The sequence below is a fragment of the Citrus sinensis genome, chromosome 3, assembly GCF_022201045.2.
Source record: "Citrus sinensis cultivar Valencia sweet orange chromosome 3, DVS_A1.0, whole genome shotgun sequence".
Taxonomy (NCBI): Eukaryota; Viridiplantae; Streptophyta; class Magnoliopsida; order Sapindales; family Rutaceae; genus Citrus; species Citrus sinensis.
In genome coordinates, this window is record NC_068558.1 from 8,161,050 (window position 1) to 8,181,314 (window position 20,265).

A 20,265-nucleotide genomic window follows, 5' to 3' on the forward strand; every position below is an offset into this window, starting at 1 on the left:
AAATGCATTCTCAAATCTCAAATTGTGAATTTTAATTAAGTTAAAATAGTTTCATACCAATTAATCTTCGCGCTTGTTAATTTTATGATACAAAACTTTAATAATACGAATAATCACATATACCGGTAACAAATATCGCACATCATCACAACTCAGTCACATAATTTATAAATATACCTTAGTGATTTTCTTTTCTTTTCCTTAAATATGTCTCTATTTTTAATATTTTATTAAACCTTGAGTAATTAAAACATAAAATCAACACGATCAAATTTTCCAACTGATAAAAACGGCACCGTTAGGTTATCTATCTCGTACCACGCCAACCCCTTCAGGTCATTACAGTCCCCAAATCGGCAAAAGTGAAAATAGGTGAAATTTGTTCGACACCTGAGCTCGCACGACCCAAACAGAACATAAAGCTTTGGATCTGCAGCGTTCAAAATAAAATATTTCTAGGGTTTCCTACGACGACGGTTCATCAGAAAAATGGCGATGGCTGCTCTGAGGCGCGAAGGCCGGCGATTCGCCACCCCTCTCATCTCCCCACGTCCAATCGCCGCAATCAGATCCCCTTTCCTTTCCGAGTATTAATTATTTCCTTTGAATCAAAACTCACCTTTTGATCTCGTCTTATTTATCGATTGGTTTACTTTTTTACTTACTTCTCTTATGTGCTTACAAATATTAGTGAGAAAAAAAACTTTTTTTTTTCTTTGCTGTGAAGATAATTTTGTGGTACATTGTCAAATGGTTGTATTATTAGACACCGCTTAATTTTTAATTTTATTCCTTTGGTTTTTGCTTGTGCTTGTTTTTTATGAACATGTTCCAATGATGCTGAGAAGCCTAGTTGTTTATATATCTGGCTTGAACCAAACTTTTTGTTCTGTCATTGAATTTTTTGGACAAGTTTACGTGTTATGATTGAAGAAATGAGTTCTCATTCTTCGATAGGTTTTATTCTGAAGTCTTATTGCTGCTGTTTTGCTACGGATTACTGAGTAAATTTGCTTGAATGCGCAGGGAGGATGCCCCTCTGGGAGTCCGGTCTATTTCAACTCAAATTGGTCAGACTTATTTTTCCTTTTTTTTTTCAAATAATTAATTGCCTTTCTTTGTATTTGGGTTGGATGCCCGTTCTTGCTGCATTTAGTCAAGTGATCCTTTTAATGGTTGATAATAGTTATTCCCATACTACTTGTGCAGTTAGAAACCGGATGAAGAGTGTTAAGAATATTCAGAAAATTACAAAGGCTATGAAGATGGTTGCAGCCTCAAAGTTAAGAGCAATTCAAGTTAAAGCTGAAAATTCCCGTGGTCTGTGGCAGCCATTCACTGCACTTCTTGGTGACACTCCCAGTGCGTTTCTTAGCAACTTTGGGCATTTATTTATTCTAGATAAGTTTAGTTAGTATGTTCTCTGTCGAACTTACTTTGACATTTCTGAGAAGGCAGCTGTTCTTTTGGGGGTTTGTGCTGCTTTCTGAGTGTGGTATCCTCTTATGGGGCCCGTTTTTAAATAGGATGGACCTATTTGCACTTTCAGCCACTTGAACTCCCAATCATGCTAAGCTGGCCTTTCCTGGCCTCTTTATGGCCGATGGAATCCAAGTGGGTAACTTAACCTACCAAAGAGTAAAATGGTTCCTATTGTGCCCTCACCGGGTAAATTTTATTTTCTAGCTTTTAGCAGTGGATGCTTAATAAAAGTTAGTGGCGTGGCTGTCAGTTTGGTACTTTGGTTTGGAGAACATGGGAAATTTTTCCCATCTATTTGGAGAAACATGGTTAGTGTGCTGTCAATTGCATGGCAATATTCTTATCCTCTTCCTCTCTCTGTTTCTGCATGAACATTTTAAAATTTGGAGACAATTTATGAAGATAGGATTGAAAGGGAACATTTACTGGAATTCCGGTGTAGGCTATAAGAAGGGATAAAAAAACTTTCCCCAAATTTCCAAATTAAAAACTAAACAAATTTAGCCCGCCTCTTGCCAAGACCAAGTGGGAGTTGGAACCAACGGTTCTCTGCCTGATTATTTGACAAATCGTTTGCTTCAGAGTTTGTTTTATCCATGGTGAATTATGGCATCTCTTCTTATGCTTTCCGTTTTCTTACCTTGCCATTGCTTTCTGTTACTTAGTTTATGTTGCCCTCATTTAATTTTTTTTTCTTTTGGTTTTGATCAAATGGCAGCTGTTGATGCTAAGAAGAATGTTATTGTGACCATCTCTTCTGACAAAGGTCTATGTGGTGGAATTAACTCTACTGCAGTTAAGATAAGCAAGAGTTTGCACAAGTTGAATTCTGGTATATTTTGCAAGCTAATGCATTCTATTTTTGCGGATGCTTATTTCTTGTTACTAGTAAGGTTGGTTTTTTTTTTAAGTGAAAATGTTTTCTGTTTCTGCAGGTCCCGACAAAGAAAACAAATACGTCATCTTGGGAGAGAAGGCAAAGGCAATATTAGTACGTGACTCAAAGAAAGATATTGAACTCATCATAACTGAGTTACAGAAAAATCCTCTCAATTATACCCAGGTAAGGCAATGTGTTTTCATCTTCACATGATACTAGGAAATTACTATTTTGTTTGTAATCTTGTGTTCCTTCCTTATTTCATATTTTTCTTGCAAGATTAGTTCCCTTCTGGCTTTGGGTTTTATGTCTCTTGAGCTTTAGAATGGCTTTTCCCATGTGCTAGTTGGTGGCCGGGTTTGCTAGTATCACTAAATTTTAGCCCTAAGCTTAAGATTCACATAATGCAATTAACACCACTGCAGGAGCATATTGTTCCTGCTTTATCTTAAGCCTTAATCAGTTTTTTTTTTTTTTTGCGCTTTCAGGTTTCCGTTCTTGCAGATGATATCTTAAAGAATGTAGAATTTGATGCTTTGAGGATTATCTATAGCAAGTTCCATTCCGTGGTCTCCTTTCTGCCGACAATGGCAACTGTATTATCGCCTGAGGTGACTTAAATAGTTCATCTTAATGATTCTAAATGCTTTATTTATTTTCCCCCTTTCTGCATTTTGCTTTTGGTTTCTTGGCATTTTCTTATGACATGTTAATGCAGCTTGTGGAGAGAGAAGCCGAATCTGGGGGAAAGCTTGGTGAGCTAGACTCCTATGAAATTGAAGGCGGTGAAACAAAGGGTGAAATACTTCAAAATCTGGCTGAGTTCCAATTCTCTTGTGTAAGTCAAGCTGTTTGAATTAAAATTTTGTCTGTCGCAGCCTCTATACAGAGGATTATGGACAGGCAATATAGAAGCTGTCCTTTCTGGAGTATTGCTGCTCTCTTTGTTTCTTTTGCTATCGATGAGATCAAGGATACAAGATACTTTCAGCAAAAACTATTAATGAGCACCTGCAGGGCTAGCAGAGAATCAAATTTATTTAGAGCTAATTCCAGAAAGTGATCCTTGTGTGGTTACGTTGGAAATAATCTGGTGATACGGGTTGCAATTCTTCGGATCATTGCCTATTTACTAGAATATAAATGGATAATTGACTAGGAGTTTAACCTTGAAGTCTATGAATCTTATGCATGTCCTTGTGATTAATTCTCTTGAGTAGCTTCTCTATTTGATGACTCCTGTTAGTCTAGCAGCCGTATTTCGTCAAGAATCTCCTCTTATATTAACTTATATCAAGTCCGGTCACCTTTTCTTTGTTTTGAATTTAAGTACTTGAAAAATTAGAGTTTTAGCTTTGATATTTTCATGATGGTGCTGGGAAAGATTTCTGCCTGCTGCATCGGCATTCCCACTCAATTGCTTTTTTATTTTAAAACACGTGGTAGGGGCCAACATGTGCAGATTTTAAGAGCCATTGGATTTGAATTGAATGGCTCCAATTGGGATCCCATAACTAAAGTGTGGGATCCCTTATTAGAACCTAACTCTATATATATGTATATATATAGAATATGTTTGTCTCCTTGTGAAACAATAAAAAATGGAATGTGAATCTAAAATTTTCACAGAATTCAAATATTGGAATTTCATTTTCTGGTGGTTCTGTAAAAGTTATCAGGACCATGGAATAGCAGACAGATAATTTTTTAGATTTTTAATATATGATTACTTTTAATTGCAATGAATGTGCCTTTGTGACAATTCTATTAATAGATTTTTAATTTCTGTACCTCATACATTTGAATGATTTCTGGATACCATCAGGTCATGTTCAATGCGGTGTTGGAGAATGCCTGCAGTGAGCAAGGGGCAAGGATGTCTGCCATGGATAGCTCAAGCAGAAATGCAGGAGAAATGCTTGATCGCCTCACTCTTACTTATAACAGGTCTCTCTCTCTCTCTCTACCTCCCTCACATGTGCATGCGTACACACACAAAAAGAAAAAATATATATATATGGCCATTGTGATTGGAAAAAGGGTAGTTTGGCATGGTTTTGGAAAACCAGCATGGTCAATCCTTTGGTAATGGGGTTAACATGTATATTATGGATTAGAACTAAGAAATTGGTAACTTTTTATGTTCTATAATATTGTTCAATGTTTGTAACAGAACTCGTCAAGCATCTATCACCACCGAGTTGATTGAGATTATATCTGGAGCATCAGCACTGGAAGGCTGATTACAAAAGCGACAGTGCTCACTTTTCTTGACAGTGACGAAATAAATCCTTGGTGGAGGCTTTGTTCAAACTTCAATGTGGTACTTTCATAAGAGTTTTTGTTGAGCTACTCCAATAATCTCTCCAGTGTTAAAACTTGGGGAATTAACAATTATACTTGCGATATTTTCAATATAGTTTTTGATTCTCAATTATTGTGCCTTGCAAGTGAACATAAATGGCTTGGTGTTTGGGACTTAACAGCCCCTGCAAGTTAATGATTTTATGACCCTGTTTTTACTTTAATCAACTCCATTTTAGTTCAGATGCTGGTTGATTTTTCATATTGGATCCATGAGTTTGGATTAAGCTGATGGAGAAGTTCGGTAATGCTGATGGGGTAGAAAATATCAATGAGAATATAGTATTTCTTTAATCACATAATAATTATCACTCTGGCAGACTTGTTCTACACTAGAGTAGTTTCCAAGTTTTACCTGGATCTCCTTATTCTGAACAATATCTAACTCCCATTTTTTGTATCTTTCGTATCATTCTAATACAAAATATTGCTTCCTATTGGGCAGAAGAGAAAAAAGTGGCTTTGGCATTTCCTAATTTGCCTCTAGAGATAAATACCATCTAGAAATGCTCCTTGTGAAATACAAATCTTGTATTGGTTCTGTAGGAGAAGGTGGTGCACAATCCCTCCAACTCCTTTCCCAATAGTAATGAGCCACAGTAGAAAACTCCTGTCACATCAAAAGCATTTTAATAGTAGTTATGACAACAACAAATCTTCATTTCCTTTTAACTTGACAACACTACTCATCTGAGTTTCTGCTTGTACTAGTGCTTATATATCATGAGTGTGCCTTGAACTTGCTTTAGGTTTCACCTTTTTTTATCATTTAATTTTCTAAAGATAGTGGAGTTTTCCAGCTACAACAGCCTTTAACACCTAATATGTGAAGTTGTTAGCTAAACCTTTTTGATAAATTCATCTGTCTTAAAAGGAGTAAGTTTATATGCAATTCTTTCTTTCTTATTTAGTTTTATTTCTCCCATGACCTAAAATGTAGAACTATATAATAGCACTAATCTACTTGAACCTAACGAGGAATAGGAAAACGTATTAGTCTCACCAATCCGTTCTCCTGGGTGTCGTCTTGCCAATTTGGAGAAGACATTGAACCAATCTGGTCGAGAATAATGTGTCCACATCTGAAAGCTCCATCATGTAAGATCATAATGCTTATTTACATAAATAAAAACACTGAATCTTCCTAAACACTAACCAGACTTAAGTATTTGTATTAGCTATGAATTATACTCACTGGTGTTTTGGAGATGATGTCTATGCCGGTTCTGGCATAATGCAGGGCTTGAATTACACTTAATATTGCTGATCTTCCGTCCCCTTCTTGATATACACTGGATAAAAAGTTATGCATCTCTATGACAGGCTAAACAAGAAGCCAGGTAAAACAAATAGTTAGAAGAAAAGAGATCTATGCTAGTAATAAGCATGAAGGGAATAGCAACGAAATAGCATTGAAATTTTCTGGGAAAATTTACAAAAGTGTTTGTGCTTGGCATCTACCTGTTTTAGATATATTTTTGATATTTCTGTGATGACATCTCTGAACCACTCAAAAGAGATTTGTTCTCTTGTAACCCAGTAAAGATAGGCTTTTAATGGACCCTTTGGAATCTTGCACACACTGCCTGCGACCTACATATGGCCAGAATGTACATTGTCAATGGCCTTGAAACTGGGTTGCTATATATGTATATATTTTCTTTTTGATGCAGAACCAAGCTGAAAATATTACTTGATCAAACTCTGCTTTCTGGGCATTATTAGCAACATCTCTGATGATGCTAATGAATGGGGTTGCTCCTATGCCGAGGCCAATCAACAGAACAACATCATATTTGACGTAGTCTTGGGAAGAAGCCCCATAAGGTCCATCAATGTAAACTTTCGGAAAACCCTTTGCTGCTCCTAACATTTCCTGCAAAAACAGATAATTTTTATCATTGATTCAGTTGCTTAAGCTTTTCTGTGCTTGAAAGACTTGAAACTTGGTGCTCCTCCTAAACCGGTTTTATACCTCTTGGAAGATACCATATAGCCGGTAAGTCCAGTCTCCAAGAGCTCTGATATGCACACTTAGGAAATCATCTCCTGGTCCTGAAGTTAAAGAAAATGGATGCCTGAAAACCATGAGAGAACATGAAAATTCAAGATCATCGAAAGAAATTTATGAACATAAAACAAGTTTAGCTTGTCATATCTACCATTCGAAGGGAGAAATTTCTGGGCACTGGACGAACATGTACATGCCAGCCCTGTACCTGAAACCTTCTGGCTTCTGCATTTTGAGGGACAACACTTTTCCAGGATATAAACTCGGCTGCATATCAAAGTCAGGAGCAAAACTTCTTAAATAAGTCAGTATAAAATAAAACCAGGAATAGTTGCATCTTGGACTTGTATCAGTTTTGAGTATACCGTCAAGTTTTTAATCTCGTAAATTCCTGATCGTACTACCCGATAAATTCGCTCTCCGGCATATAGTAAAACTGGAACAGCAATGTACATCCATGTCTGCATAAGGAGATTAATTTATATATATGCCACAGGGGGAAATATTGCATCGAGAATTCTTCAAATTATCATCTCATATGCTTACCGTTTTCTCAAATGGATTGTTGGTGAGAAACAGGAACATGCCATGAACAAAAAGCAAGGCATACACAAAGACAAACAGATGATGTGAGTACCAAAACGTATTGTATCCGGCGACATGTCTGACAGACCTCGGTAGCAAAGTCGATTGCCGGCGAGCCCACTTTGTCGCTAGTGGAAATGCAATGGCCATTAATATGACCATGGCTATTCCCGTGGCAACTTCTTTTGTGGCCAAAATCTGCATGTATGTTGGCTGTTGGTGCCCAAATCCTGAGGCTAATGTTTGCTGGAAAAGCACACGGTCACAGCCGGCAATTCTGGGGAAATCACAAGCAAGATGTGTGCCTCCATGGAGAATAACACCCACCACTATACCGCATGCAATCAACTGCAACACGAAACGAGAAAAACATGTGTGTCAATTACCACATGTATCGTAAAGCACAAGTTAAGACAGTGCTAATAACAAATGTTCTGGATTACCTTGTGGAAGTTTATGTTGTCGTTAAACGGGATAATTGAGCTCAGCCAACGTTTCTTGCGAAGCCAAGTGACTGTATTTCGAGAAACAGGGAGCAGAATCAGAGCCATGTTGAGCTTTAAGGTTTCGGCAGCTCCTTTGGCAGTGCTGAGACAGTACCCCATGACTTGGAATGCTGGTCTGTGGCTATACTGTATGAATTTCCATGTAAAGAGTACAGCGCATATGAGTAACCAGAACAAGACTATCCATGCGCGGCGCCAATATGACCGAAATCTGACTTCATTCTTTGACATTGGCTCATGATAAAGATCATCTGGAGTAGGGGATGATCTACCATATGAGGCCCGTGGTAAGCTTACTTTGAAGAGAGTATCCAGCTGAGGCGGCTGCGACAGATCTCGTAATATGAGAGATGTGTAACGAAAAACTTAATTTGGTTCGCAGGTAATGTTAAAGCGCGAAATAACCTTTATGGGGATTTGTTACCTCAAGATAGCCACGCTTCTCAGTATCAAGAAATTCCATTATTGAAGCAGCATATTCTTGTGCTTCCTCATGAGTCATTGACAATTTGTTTGCCGAGGCACTTCCCAAAATAGTCTGCCAAAGTTGACACCACCAAATTAATTATCATATTTAACCAACATACATTTGGTAAAGAATTAGTTAATGAAGAAAATTAACTAAATGGAAGGATTAATAAACCTGCTTCATATCTATCTCATCTATCTTTCCATCGAAATTCCTATCACACCTGCGGAAAATAACAATAAAAAACAAAATTATAATCCTTAAAACCCTTAAGAATCTAATTCAACCATCCAAAAGAAAAGAAAAAATATAAAGAAAAAAGAGCTAAATGATGACGATTTTTACATGTAAAAGAATAATTGTATTCTTGAATCAACAGAGCCAGCCATGCGATGCCAATAATCACGAAGTTCATTCTTGGTGATATCAACTTTCCATTCACTTCTTCCTCTTAATGCCCTTAAAATCTCATTGGCAAATTCTGGTGTTTGTTGCATGGCTACAAAATTTGAGGGAAAAACAATTATGTATAACAACAATTTGAGTTTTGCTATAGTTTTTTTAATTTGCTTACAGCAAATTATCATAAAAAACTGTTCATAAAAAATAAGCTGGGTATGTCATTAGGTGGTGCTTAATAGGGCTGTATTGTTACAACTTGTGTTTCATTATTTATTTTAGAAATATGATCCAGTAGGTGCAATTGCGCATGTTATCATGTATCTAGCGACTACTCAGAGGTTACGAGCTTTACAATAGAGCTGTAGTTTTTCAATAAAAACTCGTCACGCGCGCAGTCACGCACCATAATATGTACAATAGTACTCACTAGATTAAATTCAAATGTGTGTGTATATATATATATATATATTGTGAAGAAAGAATGTTAGGCTAGTCTCACCTATGCAAAAACTAAAATCCGACCACTTGATCACCGGTTCAGTTCCATTTTTGGTATAAGCAAGCCGGTCGAACCGGGCCTCGACGTCAGTCCACTCAAGGTTAGTAAATCTCAGCGGAATGATCTCCAAACTGGTGATCAAGTTCTCCCCACTAGCGTCCCGGTATCTCCGGTTCCAGCCGGCCGAAAATGGTACGGTCACGGTTCCTTGAACCGGAGAGAATGCCAGAGGTACAACACAAGCACTGCATGAAGGAGAAGAGGAAGAAGAAGAAGAACATGAAGAAAGAGTTGTTTCTTGTGACTCTGCATGCATGTTTCTAATGTTTCAATATTTTCCCGGGAAAATGGTGTATAAATATATTGTTTGGGAGGAAAGAAAGTGTATGATGAGTTAGTTTAGAAGTGAGGAGTCCTTAGACATGTTATTTTCAAGCTAGCTAGCTAATGCAAGTAAGCTTAAACAAAAGAAAAAGAAATTAGAAAGCGCACACAATCTCCCTTTTTACCCTTTTCAATAATTTTTTTATCATTTGGGTGGTTGCGTGTAGGGCATCAAAACAGAATATTTTTGTATATTTGGTTTGGTTAGGAATAAATAAGCTCTTAAGATAATGAAGGAGTAGGAGTAGGAGTAGAGAAGGTAAAGTGAGAGCAGGTAGAGTATAGGCTTCCAGAGAAGAATTAATTAAGCTAATTCATGGAAATGGAAAGCTTATTTTGTAAGAGGAAGAATTATTGGGGCCAATTTATATATTAGCAAAATACAATATACATATAAATATATGATCAAATTCTCAACTAATTAAGTACTGATTATTTTCTCTTTCTTGTGAAATGAAGTAAATGAGCTGTTTTTTTCGGTTTAAATTAATGAAATTGACCTTTTGATTGCTATTGATCAATGTGGGGTTGCATTATATTTTGCATATGCTTGCTCGCTTGGGTTTTGTTTGTCAGCAGATTCCATCATGCGTATGTTTTTCAAGAAAAGCTGGTCTAAATTCTCATGGATATGATTGGGTTTTTGTGACAAAGCACAATGTGTATCCTCTCTGCCCATGCATATGCACCATTAAGGGTCACCATGAATATGCATGTGATTATCACATTGTTTAGGTTTGCATGCAGAACCCCTGGCCTCTGCTACGTTTGGCTTCATTTATATTTATGCGACTAATTAAAATCAGTAATCAATTGAATTATGGGGAGAAGAATTGTCCAGGCCTCAGGCCCTCAGCTACATTTGGCTCCATATTACCCCATGTGTGTGAGCGCGCAACTAAAACCAGCGATCATTTGAATTATAGGGAGCAGAATTGGTGAAAAGAATTGTGAGGATTTCTTCTTTTTTTCATTCGAAATATGCATAGGTGATTGGTGATTGATAAATTATAATATCATAATAATTCTTTATTTAAGTTGACGTTTTATAAAAGGTGGAGTGAAAATTTAAAAATAGATAATTTCAGCGGTACGTTATTTTTCATTAACGAATTTTTTTCTTTTCGCCCGTGTTCCATAAATCCCACTTTATAAACATATCAGGAATAGGACCATTGGAGGGACATTCTACGACTCTCATATTCTCTCTCTCATTTGTACACGGAGGAGACTTGTTATCCATCTCTTCTTCTGAGCACATTTTCTTCTCTACTTCTCCTCACTTTCTTGTAAACCAAGCACTAACTTAAGTATTAGAGAAATGATAATAATTGTTTAGAGCTTTTGGAGGTTGAAGATAAAGGACAAATCAAATAATTCAAGTATTGATCAATTTTGAAAGCTTCAAGTTGTTGTCAACAAAATACTAAAATTAATTTTTTTTTTAAATACTAATATATATCTCTTTCATTTTTTTTTTCTCTCACGATTCCTTGACTTTTAAATTTGAACCAAACTCTTAACTTTAATAATCATCCTTGATCGTATGACTTTTAAATTAATACAATACCTTACTAACTAATTTCATTATTTTTTAATCGCAACATGTATGAAATCCAAAATAATGGTAATAACAATCACCACATTTGTATAATAAAAAAATTCACATGTTTTATTCTATTTACATTTTAATAATACATTAGACATTTATCTTGAATGATAAATTATATTAAGCCACCAAAAGGATATCACTGAGATAGAAATGATAATATTATAGTACAATATTATAGTACAAACAATGTTTGTGTAAATTTTATCCCAACTTATTATGTGGAAATTCTAAGTTCCAACTAAAGACAACCCCCTTAGAATTGGGGTTCCTCTTTATTGGATCTGACAATGATGAGTTTACCATTTGAACTGATCTTAATGGGCCTTTATATCTCATTCTCTGAGTTCACTTCCTTAGGCGATGAAAATGTCTTTATCCAGTAATACTTTACAAACACAAGAAAAGATCAAAGGTCCGGCTTCACCGGCGTAAACTCTCTGATGATTAAGTTAGTTATTAGATCTTTAGAAATACAAATTTAGAGAGAAAGAAAACTAGAGAGAGAGAAAGTCATCATATCCCCTCTTGAATCTCTTTTTTTTTTTACCTTTTAGTGAGAATGAGCGGCATATTTATAGGTGAAATTGATTTGACTTGAATCCTAATTATTATAATGACAAGTGTCATTGTTCTTGTGACATTTGACAATACTTGTCTTCTTGTACCCATGTTGATTGACACATGGATATGCAAACTTGTATGCGGATTGAAAGAATAAGCGTTTTATCCCCAGGTAATTTTTACTAAGATGTAGGTATTATAGGAACCTTGTAATTTATGAGGTCTGTCTTAGGTGGTTTGTCTAGGATAAGAACATAGGATCTCGATATTTTTTGGCCTTTGAAACCTTATTACGTAGTTGATTTATCTTAAATGGTTTGTCTTGAAATAAGTGTTTAGGATCTCGACTCTTTTTAGATTTTGAAACCTTACCACCTAGTTGATTTATTTAGAACGCTTATCTACTTCTTCATGGACTTTATAGAGACTGAATTTATTTGAGCCCTAACTGGATTTATTTTATTTTTTATCCAACAAACGATAATTCCATTTTTTGTTTTAGTGGTGTTCAAATATAAGTGCTTTGCTTAAACGCCGTTTGGTGTCAATGATCCATTTTCTGTTATGACAATAATACCCTCACCTCTCACCAACCTTGCGTCTGCCGTTGGGGGGGGCGGCATTTGGATGCAATTAACTTATCCAGCGAGTACTTTTAGGTAATTTTATCAGAACATAAAGCATCGAAGTAATGGGCACTCGTTGGATTTAAATGAAATATTTTTTATGATTGGCAGTTGCGGGAAAAAGAAACAGAACTGAGTGGGCAGACACTGAACATATCCCATCAGCACCCAACAACAGTGCGATCCAAAAGCTTTAATTAACTTTCAAAAATTAACGTTGTAAGTTCTAATTACTTTGTCTCTATTTTAGCCTCATACATACTCACACTCTAGTTTCTCATTCCTTTTTTCGCTTTAGCTTGATTTGCTCTTGATTATGGGAATTTATTTTTGTTTTTAATTTGTGTTCTCATTGAAAAATTGTTGGAAATTAAAAAGGTAATTAAAATCCGCTTCTGGGGTTGCCTCAAAATATCTTCTTTTTCAATTAATAATTTCTTTAGCTGCCAAAACAGAGGGTATCTTTGTTTTATAGGTTGTAACATTGCTTATAGATCTCTTTATTCATTTTTTTTCAATTATTGGATTTTTGGAAACAGATTAATTTGATGGAGGGGTTGGTGAGATCTCAAATCTCTCCAATTGGTGCTCATTACAAACAACAACACTCTGTTTTTATTCCGAAATTTTCATTGAAATTGAGGACAAATTTATGTAGAGCTCGAGTTGGGATGATGAAGCATTCTAAATCATTCAATTCCGTTGCTGCTTCAGTGCAACCATTAGAAGCCTCAGCATTGGGCCGTTCTGAGAACACACTGCCCTCCAAAGGTATCATTAGTTCATCTTTGAACTTTTATTGTGTTCTATATGTTACAATTGGTTAAGCTTGGTTGGTGATTTGTTTGCAAAGTTTCGAGTTGTGTCCAGTGCTTGATCTTGATGAATGCTTTATTAAATTTATAGAGGTTCTTCAGCTGTGGAGAACTGCTGATGCGGTGTGCTTCGATGTTGATAGCACGGTATGTGTAGATGAGGGCATTGATGAACTTGCGGAATTTTGTGGAGCTGGAAAGGCTGTTGCGGAATGGACAGCCAGGTTGTTTGGCCTCTTTGTTCATTGAAAATAATTCATGTTTGATTTTCTTGGATGGTCTTACAGAATTCATTTTTGTGTTTTTTGCCAGGGCAATGGGGGGGTCTGTTCCGTTCGAGGAGGCCTTGGCTGCCAGACTTTCCTTGTTCAAACCTTCATTGTCCCAAGTCCAGGATTTTCTTGAGAAGAGACCCCCTAGGTATGATTTTCTCCTATCCTGGTTATATGCTGTATTTGTATCTTTCTTCTGTTAATTGTGCACTGCTAACATTTGCAAAACAGAAAGAACCAGGTATTAGGTGAACTGAACTGATCTAAAATATCAGTGAACAACATATCTTTACAATGATGGTTCACAATGGCCCTTTTTTTTTTTTTTCGTTTATGATGTTTTCTTTTTGTCCTTTTTAAATGTTTACAAGTGTTTGATTGTGTTGACTATTTCTTTGTTTCAATCCTTAGGCTCTCACCTGGCATAGATGAGTTGGTCAAGAAGCTGAAGGCTAACAATAAGAATGTTTATCTGATCTCTGGGGGCTTCCGTCATATGATCAATGTATGCTGTTGATAATGTGACTATGTTTTACTTTATTCTTTGTTTCAAATTAAGCATTCATCTGTTTTTTCATTTAGTTTTCTAAATAATGTCAAAAAATATGAACTCGGAGAAAGTATGTAATGTTGCCTTAATGTGTTGATTTTGAATAATAGATCTTGAACATTTTAAAATGGGATGTTCTTAATGAAAAGAGTTGAATGTTGTTTAAGGTAATCCAGATAACCTCCTAGAGCTTTTCTAATTGGAGAGGCCTTGAAATTGATAACTGTGTTTTTGTAAAGAGCTTCATGCTTTCATGGCATTGTAACCTTGGAAGAGTTTGGAATGTTCAAAAGCAACAGAATTAAGGTGTATTCATGAAATTTTCAAATATTCACTTGCAATTATTCTAATGCTAGCACAATCCTCGGGATGCATTCATTATAATTATGGTAAAGGGATTCATATACTTGTATATAGGGCCCACAGATACATTATTGACACGGGGCATAAGTATTCAGAACAATGGTTATGGTAATTTTCTGTTATTTTTCCCTTTTTTTTCCATAGTTATTTGGTACTTTGGTTATTTTCTGCTCTTTCAGCACCTGAATGATTGAGGAATTATTTGCTAAAGATTAATAATTAAGCATTTTACTTTGAAGCCTATTGCATCAGTCCTCGGGATTCCTCCTGAAAATATCTTTGCCAACCAACTGCTGTTCAAGAGTTCTGGGGAGTTTCTGGGTTTTGATGCCAATGAACCTACTTCAAGGAGTGGAGGAAAAGCCGCTGCAGTGCAACAAATAAGGAAGGTTAGTCTCATAGCTGTTTGACTCATGGTTGATCGCTGAATTTGTTGCTAGCAAAGTTAATTATTTCTTTTGCGCAGGCTCATGCATATAAGGTACTTGCCATGATTGGGGATGGAGCTACTGATCTTGAGGTTAGCATATTCATCTAAACTCTTTAATTTGGCATTAACTTACAGCTGGCCTTTACTGACAAGATTGGTAGAAACAGTTGAAGGTCTTTTTATTTTTGTTTTGGTTGTGTTTTATCATATGTATACAAGAAAACATTTTCCATCCTCATTTTGCTCAAGTTTGATTTAAAGTTTCCATTTCCTGAGGTTGTGTCATTAACATAGACTTGGAAGTGTATTGAAAATTGCTTTTTTTGGTTTTTTTTTTTGGGTGGTGGGGGGCGGTGTTGGGTGGGGACGGACTGCAAAATTGCAATGGTCGTTATTTGTCCATACGGTTATTATTATGGTCGTTATTTGTCCATACGGACATACGGTTATTATTATGGTCGTTATTTGTCCATACGGTTACATTATTATGGTCGATATTTGTCCATATGGTTACATTATTGAAGTTTATGTCAAATCCTGGTTTTATAAAGAAATGTACTTCTGTATTAGCACAAAGTTGATTTTCCAATATAATTTTCATCGTCTTGTTCATGTAGGCTCGTCAACCAGGAGGCGCCGACTTGTTTATTTGCTACGGTGGTGTACAACTTCGAGAGGCCGTTGCAGCAAAAGCAGATTGGCTGGTTCTTAACTTCAAAGATCTGATAAACTCCTTAGATTAGCTTCTTGTGTAATTTACTCGTATTCTTTCCATTCCCACAACTGCTTCATTGTGACAGGGAATGTGTAAAAAACTCATATATGGAATATGAATGAAACAGTGAACATTTCAGCATTTGATTTTCAGTTACGTGTAAATACAAAACAATTTTTTTTTTTTGGTGGGTTCCCAATTTTTTTTGCTACTGTCAGGAATTAGTAACTACAAATTAGGAAACTATTGTTTCTGTTTCCTAATCCCCTTCAGAAAAGGATTGACCAATCCCACTTAGGATTAGGAAACTATTCTTCCCTTTACGGAACAGGAAACAAATTCACTATAAATAACTATTACTGTTTATTCACTTCACCCTCATATTCTCCAAGTTATAAATTACACGACTATGGCATTGGCAATGGCGCCAAGTTCCATCAAATGCGAATTTGAGTCAGTCCTCAACGATATCACTCCTGAAAATCCACCCACAAACCCATCTCCCAATAATCCTTGCCTTATCATCCAACTCCGCTATACTCACCGATGGCTACTCAGGTTTCAATCAGAAGATGATGATGATGAAGATGAAGAGTTCATTGAAAACATTACCCCTGAATTCAGTTTCTTGCTGTGCATATCTCTTGATAGATTAAATGAAGGCGACTATATTTCACACGTTCTTCAAAGGGATTGTGGCGTGCACCTCCAGCCCTGCGAATGTGACCATTTGAAAAGCCCAGATCTCTGCTTTTGCACCTTCTTTGTTACTTGCAAAAAGTGATGTCAAACATCAAGTGATCCACATGGTGATTCTCCTTCAAGTTACCAAAGTTGAGTGCATTCGTGACGAGGAGTTTGCAGAGAGTGAGAATCAACATGATGATAAAGAGGAGTTTACAGTGGACAATTTTGGTTTTTCAGTTTCTGTATAGATTGTTTTGTACTACGAGAAGAAAGCTTATGGCTTCTTAAATTTGTTCATCCACTGAATTATTTTTAATTGAATTAACTAATTGAAACTTAAGTTTTGTTACAAATATATATGTTGTCACAGTTTCATGTGTAAAAAATGACATATCACTAGAAAATTTATTGTTATAATTTAATATAAAATTATCCATTATCAATGCCAATAAAAGCTAGCTAGTAACTAGAGACATCCATTATTCATTATTCTTTCATTACGACTCAAATTCCAAAATGATTAATTAAGTGGCAGTCTAACTTTAATCAATCAAACTGTAAACGGTACACACACACACACACACACACACACATACATATACGTATACATATACATATACGCACAAATTAAGTTGTTCTTGTTTGCTAGCATGTTTAATAACTTGCTTTTCACTTGAAAATTCTTTATTCTTTACCCTGCTCTTTATTAATTAACAACAAAAATAGTCATATTAATTCAAGACAACAAAAAGAAGATTACCCATTTCATTTAGAACTTAAAAACTCTAAACTAAATTTGATCGTTAGGGCAATGTATTCGCCCCAAAACTTCTGATTCATTTAGGAAGGTTTTTCCAATACTTACTTTAAATAACGAGAGCAACAAAATCAAATAGACCTTACCTAAAAAAAGGTGAAAAAACCGAGGCAAAATCATTACACTTTCTTACTATTTTAGTACATTTTTTTTCCTTGAAAATGAGAAAATTTGCTATTTAAATTTTAAGGAGAAGAAGAATATTTTCATTTAACCCTGGCAGAGAGCCATAAAATTTAAGGAAAATATACTATATTTTGCTAGATATTTTGATTAATGATCAAGCGGCACAAGTTAAAGCAAAACAAAAACCTTTGATATTCCAAGGTCTACAAAACTACAAAATTTTGACTACTTTTATTGAATATATGGCTTTTCAAATAATAAACAAGTTGCATATATGGTTTTACAGAAAATTTATTCAATCTTTTATAATTATAGGGCTCGGCACAAAAAATTCAAAACACAAATGATGAAAGAAAATATTAGCGCACTTAACTTGTAAAATTTAGTTTTATTTTAAAGAAATGTTTCTTACAATGCTCATGGAATTGTTTTAAGAAGGTGATTGTTTTCTTGTATCTCAAGAAAAACAAAATAGTTTAGGAACCCCTCTCCTATTATTTATATAGTCCTATCACTAAACTAGTTATCGTTCAGTATTCACTACCATCAAGTGAATGAGGAATTCTAGAATACATAAAAATGATCCAACCAACTAATTTTGTTGGTTTATTATTCTTCCGTTGAGCTACAAATACCAGCCATCTGATGAACAAGCTGTTCAATTCTATCTTTTCAACAAGATTTCTGAAATTCCATCCCCCGTTCTTGATTATTTTGTAAGAAATGAAAATCTCTACGGTTCCAAGGACCCTTGGCGGATTTGGATGCAATTTGGAGGACCCAATTTAGAAGATGGTGAAGACTTTTACTTTTTCGCTCGCTTGAAGAAGAAGAGTGCTAATGGTTCCAGGATTGATCGCAGAGTCAGTTCTGGTACGTGGCAAGGAGAAGATGCCAGCGAGGTAGTTGTTTCCCGCAAATCTAGAGAGAAAATTGATTCCAAGAAAAGGTTTCGATACGAGAAGGGCGAGTCACTACACGATGGTTGCTGGATTATTTATGAATACGCTCGGAATCCTTCACTGTTGCCACAAAATCTTCAATCCAGCTTCAATCCAATGACCTTGTTCTTTGAATAATTAGAAAGAATGGTGAGCCAACGGCAGCAGGAATGGAGAATTCAGGGAAAAAGAGAAAGCTTGATGAAAACTCTTGTTGAAGAAGACATTGATCAACCTGTAGAACCTGTAGGTGTGTGCAAGAAACTCAACCGCAGCCCTTCACTGAACTAGCTCCTCATAACCATCTTCAGCTTTTTCAAATTCATCAGTTGATGCAACAAACTCTAACGTACTTCTTCAGAGCCTAGAGGAAAATCATCAGCAGTCTCAGACTCAACAAGATCCTCATCATCTTGAACTTTCTGACCATCACCAGAATATGCAAGACAGTCCGGTAACCAATCAGAGTTCCTGTGATTAGCTTCAGCTTTCTACTCAGACTCACCAATTTTTTACTTCATCTGACCTCCAAGAATGCCAATAAATGCCTGTAACTGACAGGATTCCTCATCATCAGCTTCAGCTATCTGTTGAGGAATATCGGTCAACGGTTCACACTCCATTTATCTCAGAAGAAAATCAAGATATGGCTGTTAATACTCAACGGTTTAGTCATGACCAGCTTGAGCGTTCTATGGAGAATCGCCACTAGATGGTTCATAAGTTATCCAACATCGAAGAGAGTCAGTTAACAACTGCCAACTTCGGAACAGAGTCTTTATGACCAACATGAGCAATCTGTCGAAATGCACCGGTCTATGCTTCCGAATCCATCCAACTTCCAAGAGAATCAACAACTGCCTGGAATTGAACAAAATCTTTATGGTCAGCTCGACCAAACTGTTGAAAATCACCAGCAAATGCTTCAGGCTATCAACACCTGCCGGCATTTGATGATACTTTCCAGTGGCTGCTTGGTTCTTCTGATGATAACCTCAGTTTTGATTTTGCTTATTTTAATGACATTTTGAACGGAGCATGAATGGAATAACATTTAGCTTGTTATGTATAAAAGACATTGACACTTTGTAGTTTGTATTTAACAAAAGTTAGTAATAATTAAGGGAATCCCTGGTTGTTGTGCAAAAGTTCTTACTATTACATTAGGAAGTACGTGTGGCATGATTCTTTTCCTATGATTTTGCTTATCTCAAGTACATTAGTACTTAGACAGATTTTTAGCAGGTTCCTTTGCAAGCACTAATAAAATAAACTAAAAATATATTTAAGAAAAAATATAAATTACATAAACCTAAACGGCTACACCCAAACTCATCTGATGAATAAATTGATGATGATTCAAATTTTATGTACATGTGGTTATAGAAGAAATACTAAATCATTATCACATTCTTCTAAATTGTATATGGATTTGGATTTCAACTATGCATGCACACATTGACGTGATGTATTTGAAAAGTTGATCATTAGATTCGCGGGTATTAAATTGAATTTCGACTTATAACTATTTTATGCATGAAATAGTCATCACAAATTAGGAAACTAATACATATATACAGTGCTTCCTAATCCCTTTCAAAAAATGAATAAGTAAAGCAATCTCTCTGAGGAATAGGAAACTATTCTTTCCTTTTCGGAATAGGAAGCTATTCTCCGTAAATAGGAAGCTATTTCCTTTTCGGAATAGCATTCACTTCACCAGAATTCTAAAATCTATTTGCACAATATTACAGGTTACAGACACTATAATGGCGCCAAAAAAAAACAACATATGATTTTGAGTTAGTCCTGTACCACATCACACCTCATGAAAAGCCACCAACAGACCCATCTCGCAGTACTAGTAATCCTTGTGTTATGATTCAACTGCGCCGCCCCCACCGATGGCAGTTGAAGTTTCAATCAGAAGAAGAAGGAGATGAAAGAGAAGAAATCTCTTTTGATATTATATTCCCTGATGAATTCTATGCATCATTCAGCACCCCTCTCAATAGAATCTTAAGTGATGATGATGATGAAGAACACTATATTTCTGATCTGCTTCAAAGGTATTGTGGTGCGCATCTCGAGTCTTGTGAGTGTGACTACTTACAATCTCCGATTTCTTACTTTTGTCACTTCATTGTTACTGCATAAATTAATGATAA

At 35.8% G+C, this 20,265-nt stretch overlaps 4 protein-coding genes across 6 annotated transcripts; 3 read left to right on the forward strand and 1 right to left on the reverse strand.

Moving 5' to 3' along the window:
* Positions 1–243: 243 nt before the first annotated feature.
* Positions 244–4,890, forward strand: LOC102624605 (ATP synthase subunit gamma, mitochondrial). The gene is made up of 9 exons (XM_006477606.3): positions 244–587; positions 1,027–1,070; positions 1,210–1,362; positions 2,201–2,314; positions 2,418–2,545; positions 2,851–2,973; positions 3,081–3,200; positions 4,188–4,309; positions 4,536–4,890. Exons 1-9 carry the CDS (start codon positions 490–492, stop codon positions 4,603–4,605), a joined length of 972 nt encoding a protein of 323 aa, XP_006477669.1. The 5' UTR covers positions 244–489; the 3' UTR covers positions 4,606–4,890.
* Positions 4,891–5,046: 156 nt separating this feature from the next.
* LOC102617682 (respiratory burst oxidase homolog protein A-like) lies at positions 5,047–9,958 on the reverse strand. Its single transcript, XM_015529967.3, has 14 exons — positions 9,199–9,958; positions 8,643–8,796; positions 8,472–8,520; positions 8,253–8,366; positions 7,766–8,152; positions 7,284–7,670; positions 7,103–7,198; positions 6,889–7,004; positions 6,702–6,804; positions 6,420–6,602; positions 6,188–6,319; positions 5,922–6,050; positions 5,730–5,808; positions 5,047–5,336 (listed from the first exon to the last, which is right to left on the reverse strand). The coding sequence occupies exons 1-14, from the start codon at positions 9,512–9,514 to the stop codon at positions 5,227–5,229; spliced, it is 2,355 nt and encodes a 784-aa protein (XP_015385453.2). The 5' UTR covers positions 9,515–9,958; the 3' UTR covers positions 5,047–5,226.
* A 2,245-nt stretch (positions 9,959–12,203) lies between these two features.
* LOC102624884 (phosphoserine phosphatase, chloroplastic) lies at positions 12,204–15,678 on the forward strand. Of its 3 annotated transcripts, none has more exons than XM_025099469.2 (9): positions 12,204–12,414; positions 12,493–12,600; positions 13,040–13,152; positions 13,288–13,420; positions 13,509–13,616; positions 13,880–13,973; positions 14,621–14,770; positions 14,848–14,901; positions 15,429–15,678. In XM_025099469.2, the coding sequence occupies exons 3-9, from the start codon at positions 13,053–13,055 to the stop codon at positions 15,552–15,554; spliced, it is 765 nt and encodes a 254-aa protein (XP_024955237.2). In that variant the 5' UTR covers positions 12,204–12,414; positions 12,493–12,600; positions 13,040–13,052; the 3' UTR covers positions 15,555–15,678. The 3 variants fall into 3 exon arrangements, with proteins under 3 accessions (XP_024955237.2, XP_006477670.2, XP_024955236.2); XM_006477607.4 differs by having other exon boundaries at positions 12,207–12,414; positions 12,921–13,152; XM_025099468.2 differs by lacking the exons at positions 12,204–12,414; positions 12,493–12,600 and adding an exon at positions 12,607–12,759 and having other exon boundaries at positions 12,921–13,152.
* Positions 15,679–16,332: 654 nt separating this feature from the next.
* On the forward strand, positions 16,333–18,388 carry LOC127900542 (NAC transcription factor ONAC010-like). The gene is made up of 3 exons (XM_052435682.1): positions 16,333–16,455; positions 17,795–18,140; positions 18,240–18,388. Exons 1-3 carry the CDS (start codon positions 16,333–16,335, stop codon positions 18,386–18,388), a joined length of 618 nt encoding a protein of 205 aa, XP_052291642.1.
* The last annotated feature ends 1,877 nt before the right edge of the window (positions 18,389–20,265 follow it).

Excerpts from the sequence above, each read along its gene's own strand:
- LOC102624605 (XM_006477606.3), top strand. The coding sequence starts at position 490 with ATGGCGATGGCTGCTCTGAGGCGCGAAGGCCGGCGATTCGCCACCCCT. Across the intron at positions 2,546-2,850 it reads ATCCTCTCAATTATACCCAG|GTTTCCGTTCTTGCAGATGA; the intron begins GTAAGGCAATGT and ends TTGCGCTTTCAG. Across the intron at positions 3,201-4,187 it reads CTGAGTTCCAATTCTCTTGT|GTCATGTTCAATGCGGTGTT; the intron begins GTAAGTCAAGCT and ends GGATACCATCAG.
- LOC102617682 (XM_015529967.3), bottom strand. The coding sequence starts at position 9,514 with ATGCATGCAGAGTCACAAGAAACAACTCTTTCTTCATGTTCTTCTTCT. Across the intron at positions 8,797-9,198 it reads GGATTTTAGTTTTTGCATAG|CCATGCAACAAACACCAGAA; the intron begins GTGAGACTAGCC and ends CAAATTTTGTAG. Across the intron at positions 6,051-6,187 it reads CAAAAATATATCTAAAACAG|CCTGTCATAGAGATGCATAA; the intron begins GTAGATGCCAAG and ends CTTCTTGTTTAG.
- LOC102624884 (XM_006477607.4), top strand. The coding sequence starts at position 12,930 with ATGGAGGGGTTGGTGAGATCTCAAATCTCTCCAATTGGTGCTCATTAC. Across the intron at positions 13,421-13,508 it reads GTTGCGGAATGGACAGCCAG|GGCAATGGGGGGGTCTGTTC; the intron begins GTTGTTTGGCCT and ends GTTTTTTGCCAG. Across the intron at positions 13,617-13,879 it reads CTTGAGAAGAGACCCCCTAG|GCTCTCACCTGGCATAGATG; the intron begins GTATGATTTTCT and ends TTCAATCCTTAG.
- LOC127900542 (XM_052435682.1), top strand. The coding sequence starts at position 16,333 with ATGGTGATTCTCCTTCAAGTTACCAAAGTTGAGTGCATTCGTGACGAG. Across the intron at positions 16,456-17,794 it reads ATTTTGGTTTTTCAGTTTCT|CCATCTGATGAACAAGCTGT; the intron begins GTATAGATTGTT and ends TACAAATACCAG. Across the intron at positions 18,141-18,239 it reads GGGCGAGTCACTACACGATG|AAAGAATGGTGAGCCAACGG; the intron begins GTTGCTGGATTA and ends TTGAATAATTAG.